At 34.2% G+C, this 18,324-nt stretch overlaps 1 protein-coding gene across 1 annotated transcript; it reads right to left on the reverse strand.

The window, feature by feature from the left end:
* Nucleotides 1-8,229: 8,229 nt before the first annotated feature.
* Nucleotides 8,230-9,739, reverse strand: LOC112031461 (NDR1/HIN1-like protein 13). Its single transcript, XM_024064157.2, has one exon. It carries the CDS (start codon nucleotides 9,731-9,733, stop codon nucleotides 8,885-8,887), a length of 849 nt encoding a protein of 282 aa, XP_023919925.1. The 5' UTR covers nucleotides 9,734-9,739; the 3' UTR covers nucleotides 8,230-8,884.
* Nucleotides 9,740-18,324: the final 8,585 nt, after the last annotated feature.

An 18,324-nucleotide genomic window follows, 5' to 3' on the forward strand; every position in this document is an offset into this window, starting at 1 on the left:
CAACTTAGATCATAACGACCTAAAGGGTTGTGCCAAGAATAAAAGTCATCTCGGCTGACCAAGGCCAAGGCCTGTAGATATGGTCTGCTATCCGAAGAAACATCACAGAAATACTTAGTTGATACGGATAAGCACTATGGAAGCTCAAGACATGGAAGGATCCTAAAATATCTAAGGAGAAAGGTGCTACCTCCATATTAAATGCATTGCAGCTAACTCCCTGGCTACATTAATGTGGAGGTAATACCTGAATAGTGGATTTTAGCCTTACAACTACTACATGAAGACTTATGGGAGGTGCTGATGGGACAAGTATTAAGACCAACCATCTGGCATGCACGTGGAAGATAGGGATGAAAAAGAAAAAGAGTATAAAAGGAGAGGGAGGTAACGAGAAAGAGGGATCAGAAAGTAAGGGTGAAACATTGTAGCAATCTAGAACCAAACTTGTAATCCCATCTAAGATTATTATACAAGAATCAGTCTCCTCTGATATTGCCGAGGACATTTATTACTCATTCTACAATTGTCCATCTTCATTGTTTCACCATCAACCACTTAATTTGTTGTTTGATTAACTAAAACCCAGTTTTCTAACCAATTTCTCTACAAATTCATTGTTTTGGGCTTTTTGGACCTAAGTCCACTCACATCTTTGGGCTAGGAATTTAAATCTGGTCCTTACAACTCCCTTTGAAAAAAAAAATCATAGTCGCCATGTATGTAGGAGTATTCCAAGTCGGAATTTTCGAAGACTAAAAGTATATTAATCTCTTCTATAAAATATCAAAGGTCAAACACTGCAAATTAAGAGAGTTAAACTCGGACCCCTCATTCTCAAGTGTTTCATAAAATATCTAAACCATGCTTTCCACGGATTCCACCGTCAAAACTCATCAACTTTGAGCTTGGCCGAACATTTGTTTTATTTGGGTTTCAACTTTAAAGTGTCATGTCTCATAAAAATACCAAATTCGTTTGGTTTGGATTCCATATACATTGTTGATCAATTATGTATATTGCACATGGACTAGGAATGCAAAGGCATAAAATTGTATCATAATTTTAATTTGATGGATTTTTTTTTTCAAAGCATGAAAATAAAAGAAGGGTTTTAACCGTTATTTGATTTTGCATAAGTGATCCTCCTCTATGAATTATTTTTCTTGATGTTATGTTGATTTTTTGTTCCTAAAGTCATATTGCTACTTTAATTTTTAAGTACTCTAATTTCGACTAAATGCAATATTTAAGGGGTATTATTTTTGTTTTTACCGTTGCTATATTGAGTGCCTTTACATATGTGAATTATTAATATATTAGTCCACTGAGCATTTTATCTGGTGGGCACTATCACTCCATTTTTCTTTATGTTGCTTTGAGCTGTATTCACGATTCTCTCTTTAGCACATTTTTGTTTTTTTGTTTTGGAAATGAACTGCATGAGCATATTCTACTTTCCCTATTTATTTAATTTCACAAGGATCACAGTGGTTTGGTCTGGTAATGGGTCCTCAAGTTTAAAATTAGGGTTTTAGGATCAGATATTCGGTGGAAGGAAATATTGTCAATATCGGATTCCAAACTAACCTAGGTTTCGAGTATGGAAGACTGAGTAGAGTCATAAATCATCATAAGATTTATTTAGTTATTGTTAGCCACCTAATGTATAATTTATATTATTATTAGTCTAGATTCATGTGAATTTTCATATCCTAAATCAAGCAATAAAGTATTGATGAGTCATTAAATTGAGTTTAAGTGTTCAATTATGTGCGGGAAAAGTGTTAGACCCGTAACATCAACAACATTGCCTTATTGCTATCATTTTAAGTTTTTAACTACTCTAATGAGCAGAGCAAAAAAACCTACTCTAATGAGGGTTTTAGCCCCACCAAAAAAAAAAAAAAACTCTAATGGGTGGGGACGAGGCTATTTACCATAGTTTTAGAGCCTTGCTAATTTAGGTTTTATCCCTATTGTTGTTAGTTACAATTACACTATATCGTTTGTGACAAGTTGTTAGGTACGTTATTCCATGTGTTCTCAATACTTTCATAAATAAAAATTAATTAATTAATTAATTAATTAAAACTTATGCTTTATGTTAGTGATTTAATTTGGACAATAAGCACCACTGCACACCCTTGGTGCGATGGTCATTCTACAAGTATAAGTGTTTATGGAGTGTGAGGGGTAAGGGCTGGGGTTCAAGTCTCTAGGAGGGAGTTTCACATGTATATACACTTAGATTATACTAGAGTAGAAATTTTATCTTGTATTAAAAAAACTTGGACAATAAGCAAAGTTCATCGAGCATATATAAACTGTTATTGGTTAGGTTTACTTTTCCCTTTTTATTTAGCTTGTTTGTTGTAGACTTGCATTTCTCATTATAGCAAACATCAGAAAATGCAAAAACGTTTTCTTAAAACATTTTTTTTTGCCAAAAACAAACTGAAGTAAAATATATACCAAAATGATGACATGACAAAATTTAATTCACTTATTTGAAAACACATATAGATAGGATTTTAAAAATTCTTTGGTGGAGTTACTATAAAAGCTTTAAAGGATATTGAACTAAACTCAGTATAACATTTTTTTTTTTTTGAATTATAACCTGATTTTTATATTCTGCATTTGACTTATAACTGAGCTTGAAAGAAAGCAAATATTTCAGGTCTTTGTTGGGATTTTGCAGTGTGAAGTGCAGCAGTGCTCAGAGCAATGAATTTAGCTAATTTCCCTGTAGTCCTCAGCAATGATAATATGTGCTGGCATTAGGCAGAAAAGAGAAGCCCTTATTTAAAAAAGTAGCAAAGCTTGAGTCCCATGGAAGGAGAGTTAGCTTATTTTACTTATTACTGGATAAATTAATGTGTTATTCTCATAGACTAGCACCCGGGGTGGGGGGGGGGCGCACCTGAACTTCTAAAACTTTTACTAATAATGGCAGTATATTGCATTGAAATGTCTTATTTGCCCCTCTACACAAAAGACAAAAAAACTTTTCTATTATTTATTGGGAACAACCTACTACATGGTTCAGAACTCAGCAGCCTTAACTAATAGAACTCTGAAACTACTATAACTTTAATATAAAACTATGGGTCTCACCTAGTACTGATTTTGAAAAAAAACAACCTACCGCTAATGCTATACGCCCATACGGAATAGGAAGGACAGCAGCCTAATACTAATAGAACTTTGAAAAAAACAGTGTATATATAATACAGTAAGAAGCACACCTCCCAAAAAAAGAAAAAAGAAAAAAGAAAAGAAAAGATTCTTTTGATATTTTTGAAACAAAGTAAGCAGAAGAAAGTTTGTAATTTTGTTGGGGAAAATACTAATAAGTGCATTTAGGGTATTGGTTAATAATTTATTTAACAAAAATTTTTATAGAAAATAAAAAAAGTAATTAATATTTTAATAATTTTTTTTATTTTTCATAAAAGTGATATTTAAACTTTCTTGAAATGAATTATTAATGAGTGCTTTATGGGCACTTCTTAGCATGATTTATTTTGTTAATATGGTAAAGGTAAATTGAATAATTTATTTAATTAAACATTTCTATACTCTATTCTTCTTTTAAATCTTTCTAACTTGAGAGGATTAAAAATGAGAAGTTAGAAATAGTTAGAATTTTTCTAAATTCCTCCACTTCTTCTTTAAAAAAAAATATTCAAATAAAATAATTTAACTTACTCTCTCTTCTTCTACTCTACTCTATTTTACTTCCACTCCATTCAAACAAGTTATTAGAGTTTTTATTGAGCTTTTAAAAGTATAATTTTTAAAAGTATTCAAGTCAAGCTATGTTTAAATATCTACAAATGTATTGCATACTCTTAATCTCACGTTTAATTTTTTTAAAATTAATTTTTTACTTTTAATTTAGTCTTTTTAAAAAGTAGAAAAGCTTGAGTCCCTTGGAAGGAGGTTTCTCATACATCCTTATCCACTTATCAAAGATTCAAGATAAGGTATGTTAAGAGAAAAGCCGAAAAGGACTGTTTCTTATCATGTGTTCTCTCATTCTTTTATATAAAAAATGACTCGCTTTAAAAAGCTTACTTCCTTTTGATTCATTTTTTATTTGATACAGAAGGGAATCAAATCTAATCAATAATGTGGGGAAGAGTTGAAGGCCAGCCACTCTCTTACTAAATATTATTTTTGTGTCTGATTGGTCATTTAGTATAGGTAAGAAGGATGAAAATAATAATAATAATAATAATAATAATAATAATAATAATAATAAAGGAAGTAAAGGACGATAATTTTCCACCAAACATAAAAGAGATTGAAAATTTAATATACAAAAATGAATATCTCATTTATTTTTCTTTTTTAGTAAAGCATAAATAAAGAGATTTGACTATCAAAATTAAACTTCACAAAAAATAGATGCCGTTGAGGTATAAGGTTGACGAATATCTCTTTTTCTTTTTTTTTTTTAATTTCTTTTCAAAACGTCTTTTTTTTTTTTTTAAAAGAAAAGAAAAACCTAAAATAAGAGGAGGGGGGAGTACATTTATAAAAGCACATTATCTCTCGTCCTCTTTCTTAATTTAGTAAGTTACCCAATAAATGGAAGAAGACAGTAGTTCACTCCTCAACCCTTTTATTGTTTGGTAAGAAAGATTGAAAAAAACAATTAAAATACCAAAAATGAACATGTCATTTTTTTTTTTAGTTAGGTATAAATAAAGAAATTCGATTCTCAACCCCACAAAAAGTATATGCCATATATTAATGGGTAAGGTTGATAAATATCTCATTCCTTATTCCTTATTTTATAGTAAAAGAGAAAGATGAGAAGAAGGGTGAAAATTTTGTGTTTTTTTTCCTTCGCAAAACACCCTTTTTGATATATATTAAAGGACAACCTTAAATAAGGGGAGAGGTAGTAAATTTATAAGAGCATATTATCCTTCATCCTATTTCTCAATTTAACTATAGAAATATGATCAAAGAACTTCTATTATTCGCTATTCTTTACTAAGTATGGAGTCTCTTATGTATCTAAAAAGAGATGCAATTAGACAAAATACAAAAAATAAAAGAAAAGAAGAAAAAGAAAAGAATGAGAAGTCTAGTAGAACCATACTTGCTCGGTTGCCCCTAAGTGCAATAATTATATGAAAGAATTTCTAATAGGACAAAAAGATAAGAAAGAATCCACCGCTGTCCCATTTATACTATTACCCAAATGAAACATATGGGCCACGAGAACATCTCTAATCTCATGGGCAAAAACCCAACTAGGGAGAGTAGAAGATTGGGAATTTGGGATTGGCCTAAAGGATTTACCACCAAAGCCCACTTGGTTAAATAATGCGCTTAAGAAATTTGCTGATTTAGGAACATGAACGAAAGACCAAACAACAAACTTGGTTAGAGTTTCCTTCAAAGTTCAAACACAACAAATTAAAAGTTGGCCCGGCGACTAGTTCACTCCGGAGAGCATTACCATGTTCTTCCAATTTGGATTTAGAGCAAGTTTCTTAAATTAGATTTGAAATCCATTCTAATATTATTGTACTGTGTTTTCTTTCAATTTGAAACTACTTTTAAGTTTAATTTAACCCGTTTAAACCTCTTCTAACCCATTTGAAACTAATCCAAAGTATTTTAAAATTTCAAAACATTTCATTAATTATGAAAAACTTTATACATAGAGAGAGAACGCTATGGATAAAACTGAGATTAATCAAAAACTTACTTACAATGAGTGTTATATTAAATTATATACTCTGTGAGAGAGAGAGAGAGAGAGAGAGAGAGAGAGAGAGAGAGATTAGTGCTTAAAATATCTGGGTTTTTATTCCAAAATATCTAATCAGTTATAACAGACTTATCCTAATCAATAATTAACACGTGTGCTTTTTGAGCAATCCTATTTAGCTCAAAATGATATCATTCTATTGTAAAGTACTTTAACAATGTAAAATTTTCTTTTGTTTGTAAAGATGGCAATGTCTTTGCCTATCTTTTGGCCCAATAGGCAGCTCTTGTAAGCTGGACTGGGCCGTTCCCATCTCAAATCTACCTTCTTCGATTTTGCCGGTTTTGGTTAGAGATGGAATTTGGTCTAGTTCTTTTGTTTCTCCTCTCTTTCGGGTTGAGCAATAAAGTACTTATTCAGTAAAAAAAAAAAAAAAAAAAACGATATCGTTCTATTTAATGTGTGCTTTGTGAGAACAATCCTATATAGTTCAAAATGATACTGTTCTTGTATCCAAAAAAAAAAAAAACAATATCGTTCTATTTAATGAGAAATGATGTCATTTTTTTTAAGTTAGACATGCATTGTACTTGGGTCTGTTTGGTTGAAGGAGTGAAAAAGTAGGAGGATAGAAAATAGGGGGAGGATAGAAGTGATTTAGTTTTCTCCTATTTGTGTTTGGTTGAGAGGATAGAAAAGTGGAGAGATAGAAAATTTATTTGTTTGGTTGAGAAGAAAAATGAGAGAATAGAAAATGAAGTTAGTATAAATTTACAATTATGTTCCATCATATAAAACAAGAAAGTAACACATTTTTTATTTAAAAAATTGTGTATGGACAGTTCAAATTATTATTATTTTTTAAATAGCATAAGCCAAAGGAAGATGAGCAAAAAAAAAAAAAAAAACAATGAAGTAGAAAAAATAATAATAAAAAAAAAGAAGAAAAAAAAAATGCAAATGACAAGAAAGACGCCTAGAAGAAGAAGAAAAAGAAAAATATTAAAAAAAAAAGAAGAAGGCAAGAACACCCCACCTACCCCCAAAAAAAAAAAACAAAAAAAACACACACACACACAACGGGCAAGAACAACGCCAATGTGCACATGCACATGGGTATTTTGGTAAGCTCAAATTGAGCTTTTCTCTTCTTAATTTTCTCTCCATTTTGAGGAGAAAATTTTTTGGTGGGCTCAGGGAGAAAATACTTGGCCTCATTACCTATTTTCCCTCTTCTCACCCCCAACTAAACAATCACTTAAAATGTTATCTCTCTATTTTTTCTCTCCTAAATTTTCTAGCATTCCTAAAATCCCTCCAAACAAACACACCCTTAGACAACATCATTTTGGGTCTTACTACTAGAATTGTGTTTTCGTTTTCATCATATAGTCAGCTACTTTCAAATTAAACTACAAAATTTTAAAAAAAAAATATATTAAAAATATCATGTTCCAAAATTGGTTGTAGCCTAAAGTTACAATTTTACTCAAAAAAATAAATATTACTACATATTTTGAAAATCTATTCATTGAATTGTATATTCTTTATGCTCATAATACATATGTCAAATTTTGTGTCAATCGGATATGATTTACTATATGATCTATAAGCTTATATTTTATGTATAATTTTAGACTACAAAAACTTACAATTAAAACAATTTATTGATAACACAACTATTGAAATTTAATTTTCTAAAAATTTTACAGGTATAGAGGATAAAAGAAGAAAATGTAATTTAACAGTGGATTTGTCGAAACTCACATTCAATGAAAAGATATTAAGAATGTAGCCTAAGACTGCAACAAATTTTGTAGCTAAATTTTGTCCTAATTAAAAAAAAAAAAAAGTATCACACTTACTAAGAAATAGATGTTTCAATTAAAAAAAAAAAAAGAATAGTTATTAAAAATCTTTTAGAGATGAATAACTATTCCTCAATTTAAGAAATAAGTATTCATAAGGAATAATTATTCCCGATAATGAAGATGCAATCATGCAACCAAATAATTAGCCAAATAACTATTACAAATGAAAACCATTACATTACAAAATCTATTACCACATGCCAAACATGTCGTAATTACATAAATAGGTTAACAGACTATCTCTTCTTTTCTTACTAAAATGAAGCAATCCATAGCAACTTACATATATACCTGAACAAATATTTGAGAACGAATTTAATTACTTCGAGTACCGAAATTGTTTGTCTTATTAATTATTTATGAAAAGATAAAACGAAATCTCTCATTCAAATTGATTATTCTATTTATTTAGTTATCATATTTGCAAATACGTGCAACATGAATTTTAAAATAATAATTGAGTACAAACTTGAAAATCTACTTATTTCTTAAAAAAACTTGACACTGCTTTTGTTTCTCAAAAAAAAAAAAAAAAAAAACTTGAAAATGCAGAAATTACATAGTATGTGCAAATTTGAAAATGCACACGAATATGGAATTCTTAACAAAAATCTATGAATGGTTAAATATTATCCACAATCCACAAATCCTTAACATGCTAAATCTACTTATTTCTTAAGAGATCATCAAGTGTGTACGCCTTTGGATATCTGACCTGTACAATTACATTGGTTAGTAGAATTTCCCACTTCGTTTGTTTATGTACCACCACTTCTTCACGGTTAGCCAAAAAATTGATCTCTGGAAACTTGAAACTGAAGTGAAAAATGCACATTTGCAAGAGCCAGCCAATCCACTAGAGAGAAGCAGCCACCAGGTGAAAAAATATTTCAAATGCACATGCACAAAAATGTTTACATTGGCGAGAGAATTAGAAAACTCTACAGCACCTGGATATTGTGAAATGAGGATTGAGGAATAGGGAAGCCAAAAAAAAAAAAACCAAAGAGAATGCCTCTCAACCCTTGTTTTTATCACACTGTTACATGATACAATTTCAGGATAGGGACAGATAATTATAATAACAAGGTCGCCAATTATTTCTTTACATCACCAGCCTATAAATGATCAGGGTAATAATTTAAATTTTTTTTTTTAAATCAATTCAAAAGCAAACAAAAACGTATAGATGACCAAAAAATTAATTCTTGAAATGATCAGAAATACTTCTATGATCGCCTACTCATTCCTACCTATGTGTCCTCTAGAGTTGGCGTTAGGTATGACATTTCTGTGACAGGATACGAGAATTCTTAGCCAATGTATCCACCGTGAAATCACAAGCAGCAACGAATTTCACGCTCCCATAATGTAATGCCCCAACTCTAATTCTTGCATATACATCCATCTTTAGAGACAAAGAAACTTTGATTTTTGGCTTTTGGCTTTTCATGCTTTTCTCAATCTCCTTGGGCAATACAATGTTTGAGCCATGAAAATCTACACGAAATGATGTTGACTTTTTGCTGTCTTGCTTGAAAGATGGGTATTTTCCTTTTGCAATTCCTCGTTGCTTAAAAGAAAGGGAAGCAACACCACCTGCCTTGTAATCAATGCCCACTATTTCATTCGAATTTTTGGCTCTAATCGTAATGCCATAATCTGGACGTGTATTATTCTTGACAACAACACGTTCAACGTGAAAAGTGGGATCCTTTGGCGTGAGCAAGACATAGACAGCGGCAGCAATTAGAGCAAGAACAAGGACAAGAAGAACAACAGAGACAGAAATACACAAGCAACAACGAGGACTACGACGACGGGGCTTCTTCCCTTTATTGCAGCGAAAAGGATTTCCATAGCGTTCAGCTAGAACGGCATTCTCAGTAGGCGGAACACAAAAGATTTGGTCTTTAGGGACCTGAACAACATAGGTCGCACAACAAAAGGCAGGTGGAGCTAATTGATTATTATTTTCTGGTTGATCAGATGATGAGTTAGAATCATGATTATTATTTTCTGGTTTATCAGCTGATGGGTTGGAGTCATGAATATTATTTTCTGGTTTATCAGCTGATGGTTTAGAGTCATGATCGTTGACAGAAGGGTCGGCCCGCTCCGCCATGTGAAGATGGGGAGCGGTGGTGAGGAAAGGGAGGGTGATAGTTTATGTTGCAAAAAAATGCAACATTATTGGAGGGAAACCGAGTAAGGCTCAGAGAGACAGAGAGATTGGTGGTAAGTTTGGTTTAGAGATTCTCCAATATTAGAGGAGGGTTTACTTGGTCAAATCAATTTACCTAGCGGTTCTCCGAGATTGATTTTTACATGCCAAATTGCTTTGGTTTTGGTTACTTCTATACCTTCGGACCTGATTGTTTCTTCACTCTGATGAATTTCATCATCTTCACTGCTAGTACTCCTTTACTAAGAATGGAACATTGGTTTGCCATATATGTAACTTGTAATGTATTTGATTTTGATGGTCCAAATATTGGGGTTTGGATATGATAATCTAATCAGAGCATGTATCTTGGGTCTTGGCTTAGTGGCCAGTTGACATTCTTTATAATAGGTTTTTGTTAATATAAGGAAATCATGTCCCAACCCTTAATTAGACTAATTTATTGGTATCCTGAAAAACTTATAGACCAATAATGTGGTGGATAAAACTTTGAAATTCTAAGTTTATGGCATGTTTTTCAAATTTATTGAACCCATCACTCAGGTATTCTCAAGGGTTAATTATTAACTCACTTTTTATAAGAGTTTCAACTTATGACATTCATAAGAAAAAAGTATAGACGATGATTGAACCTTAGATCTCTTATACAATAATCAGATACTTTACTAGTTGGGTTAATTGAAATCCATAATTATTAACTCACTTGAATGGATGATATAATTGATTTAGTATTATAATCTTTTTTTTTTTGTTATTATGTATGAATAATTTCTTAATACACTAATTATGATCAATAGTTAAATCTAATAACAATCGTGATGCCGTATTAGAGCACACCATTATTGTAGGGGGGAAAAAAGCATTGTATAGTATCATTACCAAATGCAAATTCATTTAACATAATTACTTATGAATAAGAGTTTCATCATAATACCAAATGCTATTTTTAGAATAGATTATATTCTGCGTGAATGAACAATAAGAGATTGCATTTTAGCATAATGCATTTTGCCTTATCACATTTCTACCACTAGAGCAATTTTTTTTTTCTAATTAACCTTAAATATCAAATAATTTCGTTAGTTGTCATGTTTCAAAACAATCTGGGAAACTAGTATCTCGAGTGTCTAAAACTCAAGTTACAAGATAAATCTCGAGTTTTTAAGTCTCAATTTGTAAGTAGTGGCATCTGATGTGGAAAAATTTCCACATGGAACTTGAGTCTTAAAGACTCGATTTCCACCATTTTATTTCCCTTCTTCTTCCTTGCATCTGTTCGTTCTTCTTCGTCCACCCAGCATTCTTCTCCAGCCAATGCCCACCCAGCGTCTCTTCATTCTTCTTCGGCGTTGCAAATCGTCCACCTAGCATCTGTTCTTCTCCAACCAGATCGTCTTCCTCTGTTCTTCAGAGCTCTAGATCGTTTCATATCATTTTCTTCTTCCTCTGTTCTTCTTCAAGTCTTCAGAGCTGTTCTTCCCTAACAAAAATCAAGTCTCAAAGACTCAGTTTTGCTTTTTAGAAGTCGAGTCTATAAGACTCGAGATCTATGTGGCATCATACGTCCAACTCAGCAAGTGGGAATCGAGTTTTTAAGTCTTGAGTTTTAGACTGAAATCGAGTCTATAAAAATCGAGATGCTAGTTTGCAAAATTCTTCCAAACACACGTTAACTTATTATATTCTTTCCCTTCACTATGCTAGTCTGCAAATTACCTCCCACTAGAGTTACCAAACTTTAACTTACCAATGACATTTTTTGTTGACTGATCCAAATTAACAAACAAAGGACAACACTTATGAATCACATAAAAAGAAAACGGACACTTATTAAATTAAAGAAAATCACAATGATAATATGGGATTTTTTTTTCTATTCTTATCACAACCATCCTTTTCTTAGATAATATTTTGACAATTAACTGTTTGGCTTGGATTTTACAATTTTTTTGGTTTACTTCTTTATATACATCTTTTAAAGTCTCTCTTTTTAAAATTTTTTTTTAATAAATACAACTACACATTTGCTCAGCTTATTTTGTTTGAGCAAAATAAATCTTTTTTTAAGAAGAATAAATCAATAAAAAAAAAATTATATGAATGCACCTCTGTAATTTTCCTCAAAAAATTACAACTTGGTTGATTTATAAGAAATAAACACTTGGTCATTCTTTAAAACCTTCTCCCCTCTCCCCTTATGTGTGTGTGTGTGTTAAAATACTTAGTATTCTAAAAATAAATAAATAAATAAATAAATAACACTTGGTCATTCTTTTTCCCCTCAAAAAGAAAAAAGGAAGAGTTTTAAATTGAGTCATACTTGCTATTGCCTACGAGATAATTTAAAAAGAAAAAAGAAGAACACTAAAATAAAATTTGGCAAAAAAGAGAATTTGCCATACTTGCTATTGCTTACAATATAGTATTAGTTGTAGTGGGGTTAGATGTAATGCCTCACATGCATGCCCCCATGTAAGAGGTATTATATCTATCCTTGTTACACATTGAATTTTCTCACTAAGTAAACATGATTTTTCTTTAAGTAACTGTTCATCTCAAAAAGAGGGAAATAAGAATTTCAAATTAAATCATACTTGCTATTGCCTACGAGAAGTTGTCATAGGCAACTTGGTTAAAAATGTTAGGAAATATGTGGATCATGTTAAGAACATATGTTATTTAGAATTGGTTAATCCTTTAATAAAATGCATTTTACTTGTAATTTGGTAGATCTAGGATGTGTTTAATACTCCAAGGAACAAGAGTTCAAGTCCAAGTATTAAAGCTATGCAAATCTGTTCAAAAATCAAGTGAAGAAGTGTTGTTTTTTAAAGTTCAACAGATAGCTCGATAGATGTATATATCGAGATTTAAAAGATGAAGCTCGACAGTTGTATCTATCAAGAATTACGAAAATTAGTATTTTAGATCTGTTTTTCACGCATATCCAAGCTATGTGTTTAGGTTTTCTTTTTTCACAACTCTGGATATATATAAGGATTATTTTAAGGGTCGTCTCACTTGATGCAAAGGTTTTATGCAAGCATTTTGTGACCGAAAACATATGCCCTAATTCATATTTCTTTTGAAGAAGTTACTGCGTTTGTACGCCGTAAAGTTTTGTGACCAAGGAACTTCTTAATTTTCATCATCTGGATGAACTAAAGTACTTTACAGTCAACATCCTTCTTAAGTTGGTGTGTCAGTTATGTACTGGAATCCATGTATCGATTGGTTAGTCACGTACTTGGAGTCATGCATTGAAATGAGAGATTGTCACTACATTACAAGTCCAATTATATATTAGGGTAAGGGTTCAACTGTAAGTTGGTATAAAATATTGAGATTCCTTTACTTGTAACTGCTTGTTTTGAGATTGTGGACGACTAAATTTCTCGGTTCGAAATAAAGTCAAACAAGTAAAATAGTTTCACAAATGTGAATTTGTATTGATGATTGTGTGGTACAAATCTCTGTAATTACAAAAGAGTTATCCTCTGATTCGATCTCCCTGAAAGATTTGTTAATTGGATTTGTGGTAATGTGGTTTTGACTTGAACACAAAGTATCCTTCAATTTGGTTGAAGGATTGATCGAAGATTGTTGAAACAGAATTACAATAAATCTCTGACTATGAGCTTGTTAGAAATCATTTGTTCTTCACGTTCTTTGTGTTCTTCGTGTGTTCTTCGTGTTCTTGGTGCGTTCTTCGTCTTCGAAGGTTTGTGGTGGAAGTTCTTCGGTGCTTTAGAGGCTTGAATCCTTAGAGCTTCGCTGATTTATGATTTGTTGAGGTTTCTGGAGGCTTTTGAGCTTGATTCCAGTGAACTTTGAGATTTAGGAATATGATTTTGATGATTCCTCTTTGAATGTTCTTCGTATTCGAAGGTTTGTAGTGGAAGTTCTTCGGGGCTTTAGAGGCTTGAATCCGTAGAGCTTCACTGTTTTGTGATTTGTTGATGTTTCTGGAGGCTTTTAAGCTTAATTCCAGCAAACTTTTGGATCTAGGCGGATGATTTGGATAATTTCTCTTCGAATGTTCTTCGTATTCGAAGTTAAAGTTCTTGAAGTTCTTGGAGGCTTTAGAGCTTGGTTCCGGCAGAGCTTCTGGACTTCTGAGTGCTTCCAATGGTTTGGTCCCCTCTCTCTAGATCTCTAGATCCCCTTCTCAGATCTCTCCAAATGCCTTAGGAAGGCTTCTATTTATAGGAGTTTAGGGGTAGGTAAGTGACACATGGCGGAGTCTGATTGGTGACACGTGGCAGAGCTTGATTGGTCCGCTTATGTCATCGCTTGCACGTACTGACTGATTGTGTCATCGCTTACACGTGCGAGATTACTTATGTCATCGCTTACACGTGCGATGATGTGTGATTGGTCTTTGCATGACACTTGGCAAATTTCTGTTGGTTTTTGAATAGTGATAGCAAAACCTAGCAGCAATATGTGACGCTTTGTAATTTGCTGTATTTTGTGGACTTGGTAGTGTGACGTGTCAGCTTGTGATAGGTCGGGAATTTTCCCTGTCTACAAATGCCCCCTCGAGACTCGTTCACACACACAGTTTCAGAGCGTGGTGTGGGAATGAGTTTCGAAAACAGACTTTTACTCCTGGCTCTTCAAATGAATTAATTGAAGGTGGCGGAGCTTTTAGTAGGATGAGATAATTTCCGAGGAGTAGACCCACCCATATGAAAGGATTTGGTAAGACCGAAAAGGGGTCTGCCTGTATTTGAATGTACTTGCATGACCGAATCTTCTCAACAGAGGTTAAGTTGAAGTAACTTCAGAAGAGTGTTTCTGGATTGTTGGCGGTGATCACATGGTGTAGAAGATGGGAAGATGCGAGGATGGTGGCTGGGCATAGCATACAGAGTCATAGGGGTAGCCTCGTGCTATTAAGAGCTGCTGGTGAAGTTATATCAGAAGAGTACACTTCGGATTACGGCGAGGCCATGTGGGAAAGTGATTGAGTGCGCATGCGTCATCGTTTTACCCAGGTTGAGGTAATTTCAAAAGCTTATGGATTCTGGAGATGATGGTGTTGGTGGTGAAGAAGACGGGGATGAAGCAAAGCGAATGGGTGAAACATACGCCACCATGGTTCTGATCCTGTATGTCGGGAACCCTCTGGTGTAGGTGTTTCTAGGAGATACACCTTTGAATATGGTACTGACTGTATGTTGCATGTGGTCTAACAGTAAGTCGTAGAATGTGCATGCGTGATTGGACCATACTGACAGACGTTAAGTTGAAGTAATTTCAGAAAAGTGCATTCTGAAATACTTCAAGTTGAATTTAAGTTGGAGTAATTCCAGAAAGTGTGTTTTGAGGTACCAGCAATGATGACCTCTGGATCCCACGCCGATGGGAACATGAAATATGGTTTTGACAACCATTTACCAGCCCCAAAAGCTGAACTCTGATGAGCTGGTGCCCCGGAGGTTGTTTCAAGTGTTGGATGAAAGACAATTTGTAGGATACCCCAACACTTTTTACCATCTTCACCTATTGACACTTGTTGGGAAAGCACAACAAAGTGAAAGATGGAGCTAACTTGTGATTCTGGTCTTAAAAACCAGCCAAGTTGCTGTTTGTTCCGAACCGCCGCTTCTGTTGGAAGACCAAGCAATTGAATAGAGACTACAGGAGCCCTGAGGTTAGGCATAGGTGTCTCTGCTGGACTTGGATTTCCTGGCCAACCAAATCTGAAGAAGCATGGAAGGTCGATGCAGGCCTTGTTATGAATAACTTTGTGGACAAAGGTGGTTGTTAGGTGGAGAAACAAAATTTGTTTGGATCTCAAAACTACAATGATGCTGTGAAGAGGGTTTCTGCCGAACCATGGGAGGGTTGATTTCAAACTGATTATGAAGCAATATTGGTTGCTAAGTGTTGAGAATGATGAAACCATAGTGAGAAATGGTTGTGAGAAGAAGGACTTGAAAATTTGAAAGAAGCGAATCTTCATTTATGACTCAGTGTATTTTTTCGAATGAGTTCTTCATGAATCCGGCCCTTCTATTTATAGCGAAGAGACGAAGAACGGTGGATGGATAGTTGAGACTGGCGGATGTGAATTTTTTGGTGAGACCGGTGGATGAGAATGGTAGGTTGAGACCGATAGAGAGCGAGAATGGTAGGTGAGAGATGAAGAATGGTAGGTGGGAATGTTTGGCACCGAAAGGGGAATGGTAGGTTGGACGGGTGACCCGATGTGATTTTAAGTTCAAGACACACTTGTGAGAGTTCATATGTACTTTGAAAGAGAAGCCTTGATGAAGTCTGGAGAATAACCTTGAGGGGATCTAAACTAAATGGATGAATCTCAAATTTTGATATTGAGAGCTTTAGTTTTGGACATTGTCAGTACTTCGGTGATGTGGGTCAGATTGACGACTTCCAAGTGGCGAAAAACTGAGCAAGACAGGTCTGGCTTGAAAATCTTGACTTTGGTCAAATTCAACACAAAAATCAACTAGCTTGGAATTGAGTTATTTGTACAATTTCCGAGTCTCAAATGATGGAACGGACTCCAGAATTGGAATGTACGCGAAAAATTGAGCAAGATAGGTCCATCTTAAAAATTTTGACTTTTGGTCAACATTTACGCAAAAGTCAACTTTTTAGAAATTGGTCATTTGTACAATTTCCGAGCTTCGAATGAAGAAACGGATCCCAAAATCGGAATGTACTCGAAAAATTGAGTGGGACAGGCCTGTCTTAAAAATTTTGACTTTTGGTCAAAGTTAAAGGTCTAACTTGGTCAAAGCGCTTTTTTTTTTTTTTTTTTTTTTTTTTTTTTTTTTTTTTTTTTTTTTTTTTTTTCAGTTGGTTCGGACCGGGTCAGATTTCGGGTCGGTCCGGGTCAAATAGGTCAGACCGGGGTTCTGGATGATGACGTCATAGAGGCGCGTGTGGTAACTGCCAGCGCGTGAGAGCGCGTGAACAGTGTGGTAGCGGCGCGTGAATCTGAGACTTGGACATCCGACGCATCTGATGGCGCGTGGAGGCGCGTGCCTCACTTTTTGTACCTGAAATTTTCAGGTTTTATAGATCTAAGGCCGTTGAAGATGCCTGTAGGGTCAGTTGTGAAACTTGGATCATATTTGCACAGATTTGAAGGATGAGGGCGCGATTTCCGAAACTCTTTACAGCGCGTGGAGGCGCGTGGCTAGGCTTTGGGATCGAATTTTTTGGGTTTTGTAAATCGGAGCCTTCTGGATCGACTGGTAATGCCATTTCCTTGAAATGAAGTCTAGGTTTGTACAAATACGAAGGAGCAGGCCGCGACCCTCTGAAGCTTTTTGCGGCGCGTGAAGGCGCGTGGTTTCTCCGTTGAGACTGACTTTTCTGGGTTTCGGAGATCTTTGTCCGTTTAAGATCCCTGTGGGGTCAGTTTCGTGAAATGATCTCAGGGTTTCTGCAAATCTGAAAGAGAAGTCCGCAGGCATTGTTGGGCTTGTTGCCATCTTAGTCCACTCTGACGCTGGCTGCTCTGACAGGACGGTGCCAAGAAACTTACTAAATGTCTCTTTTGTTTGCTGAATTTTATTTTCAAAATTCGGTGCAGACTTCTTTGATTTTGAGTGCTGTGAGTTTGCAAAATCTCACTTTGAGCATATGTTATTTGACTTTGAGTTTCAATTATTTTCACATTTTTGAAACGTGAATATAGCTTCTTCTTTTTTTTTTCTTTTTTTTACTGGCTCCATTCTCTATATAAGACGTGAGATTGGCTTCGTTCATTTAGGCATTCCTAGCCTTCAGTCTTCTTCTCCAGCTTTCAAGATTTGATTTTTTTTTTTTTTTTTAATATGTGCTATGAGACCTTTTCCCTAACAATTTTTTTTTTTGTTGTTTGCTTTTGTTTTGCAGCGCAGTTTCCTTGATCTTTGAGCTTCGACATCAAACTTTACATTGGCGTTCTCATAGAAGTATTTGCCTTCATTTGGTGGCTTTATTTATCATTGATAGCAACGTTCTTGCAGTGATGTATGCTTTCATGTTGTTACATTATTTTCCTGCAACAACAATCTCTTAGTCATATTCGTCTTTGCAACGACGTTTCTGTGAGGGATATTCAGCCAGGCAACAATGCTATCACCAATACTTGTCTTTGAAGTCGTATCGCCTCTGGTGTTGGCAATAAAGCAATACTAGTACTGGTCGTTTAATGAAACTATGCCAGCACTTATTTTTTGCATGAACGTGTTCCACACTTGTCTTTTTTAACGTAGCCATCTCAAGTTTTTTGCAACGTAGCTACATCAAGAGTCTTTACCATGAAGTCGTGCCAGCATTTGTCCTTGTACGGAAGCCATATTAACACTTGCCTCACAATGAAGCTGCATCCATATTTTTCTTTGCCATGAAGTCATGTCAACAAATCATTTGTATGGAAGTCGTGCGCAACATCCATCTTTGCCATGGAGCTACGTCAACGCTTCATTGCATTGAAGCCATGCCAATATTTGTCTTCACATGACATCACGTCAACACCTCATTTGCATTGAAGTTGCACCAACATT

The sequence above is a fragment of the Quercus suber genome, unplaced genomic scaffold (assembly GCF_002906115.3).
Source record: "Quercus suber isolate HL8 unplaced genomic scaffold, Cork oak 2.0 scaffold_200, whole genome shotgun sequence".
Classification (NCBI taxonomy): domain Eukaryota; kingdom Viridiplantae; phylum Streptophyta; class Magnoliopsida; order Fagales; family Fagaceae; genus Quercus; species Quercus suber.

What these genes read in the sequence shown, in the direction of transcription:
- LOC112031461 (XM_024064157.2), bottom strand. Translation starts at nt 9,733, where the DNA reads ATGGCGGAGCGGGCCGACCCTTCTGTCAACGATCATGACTCTAAACCA.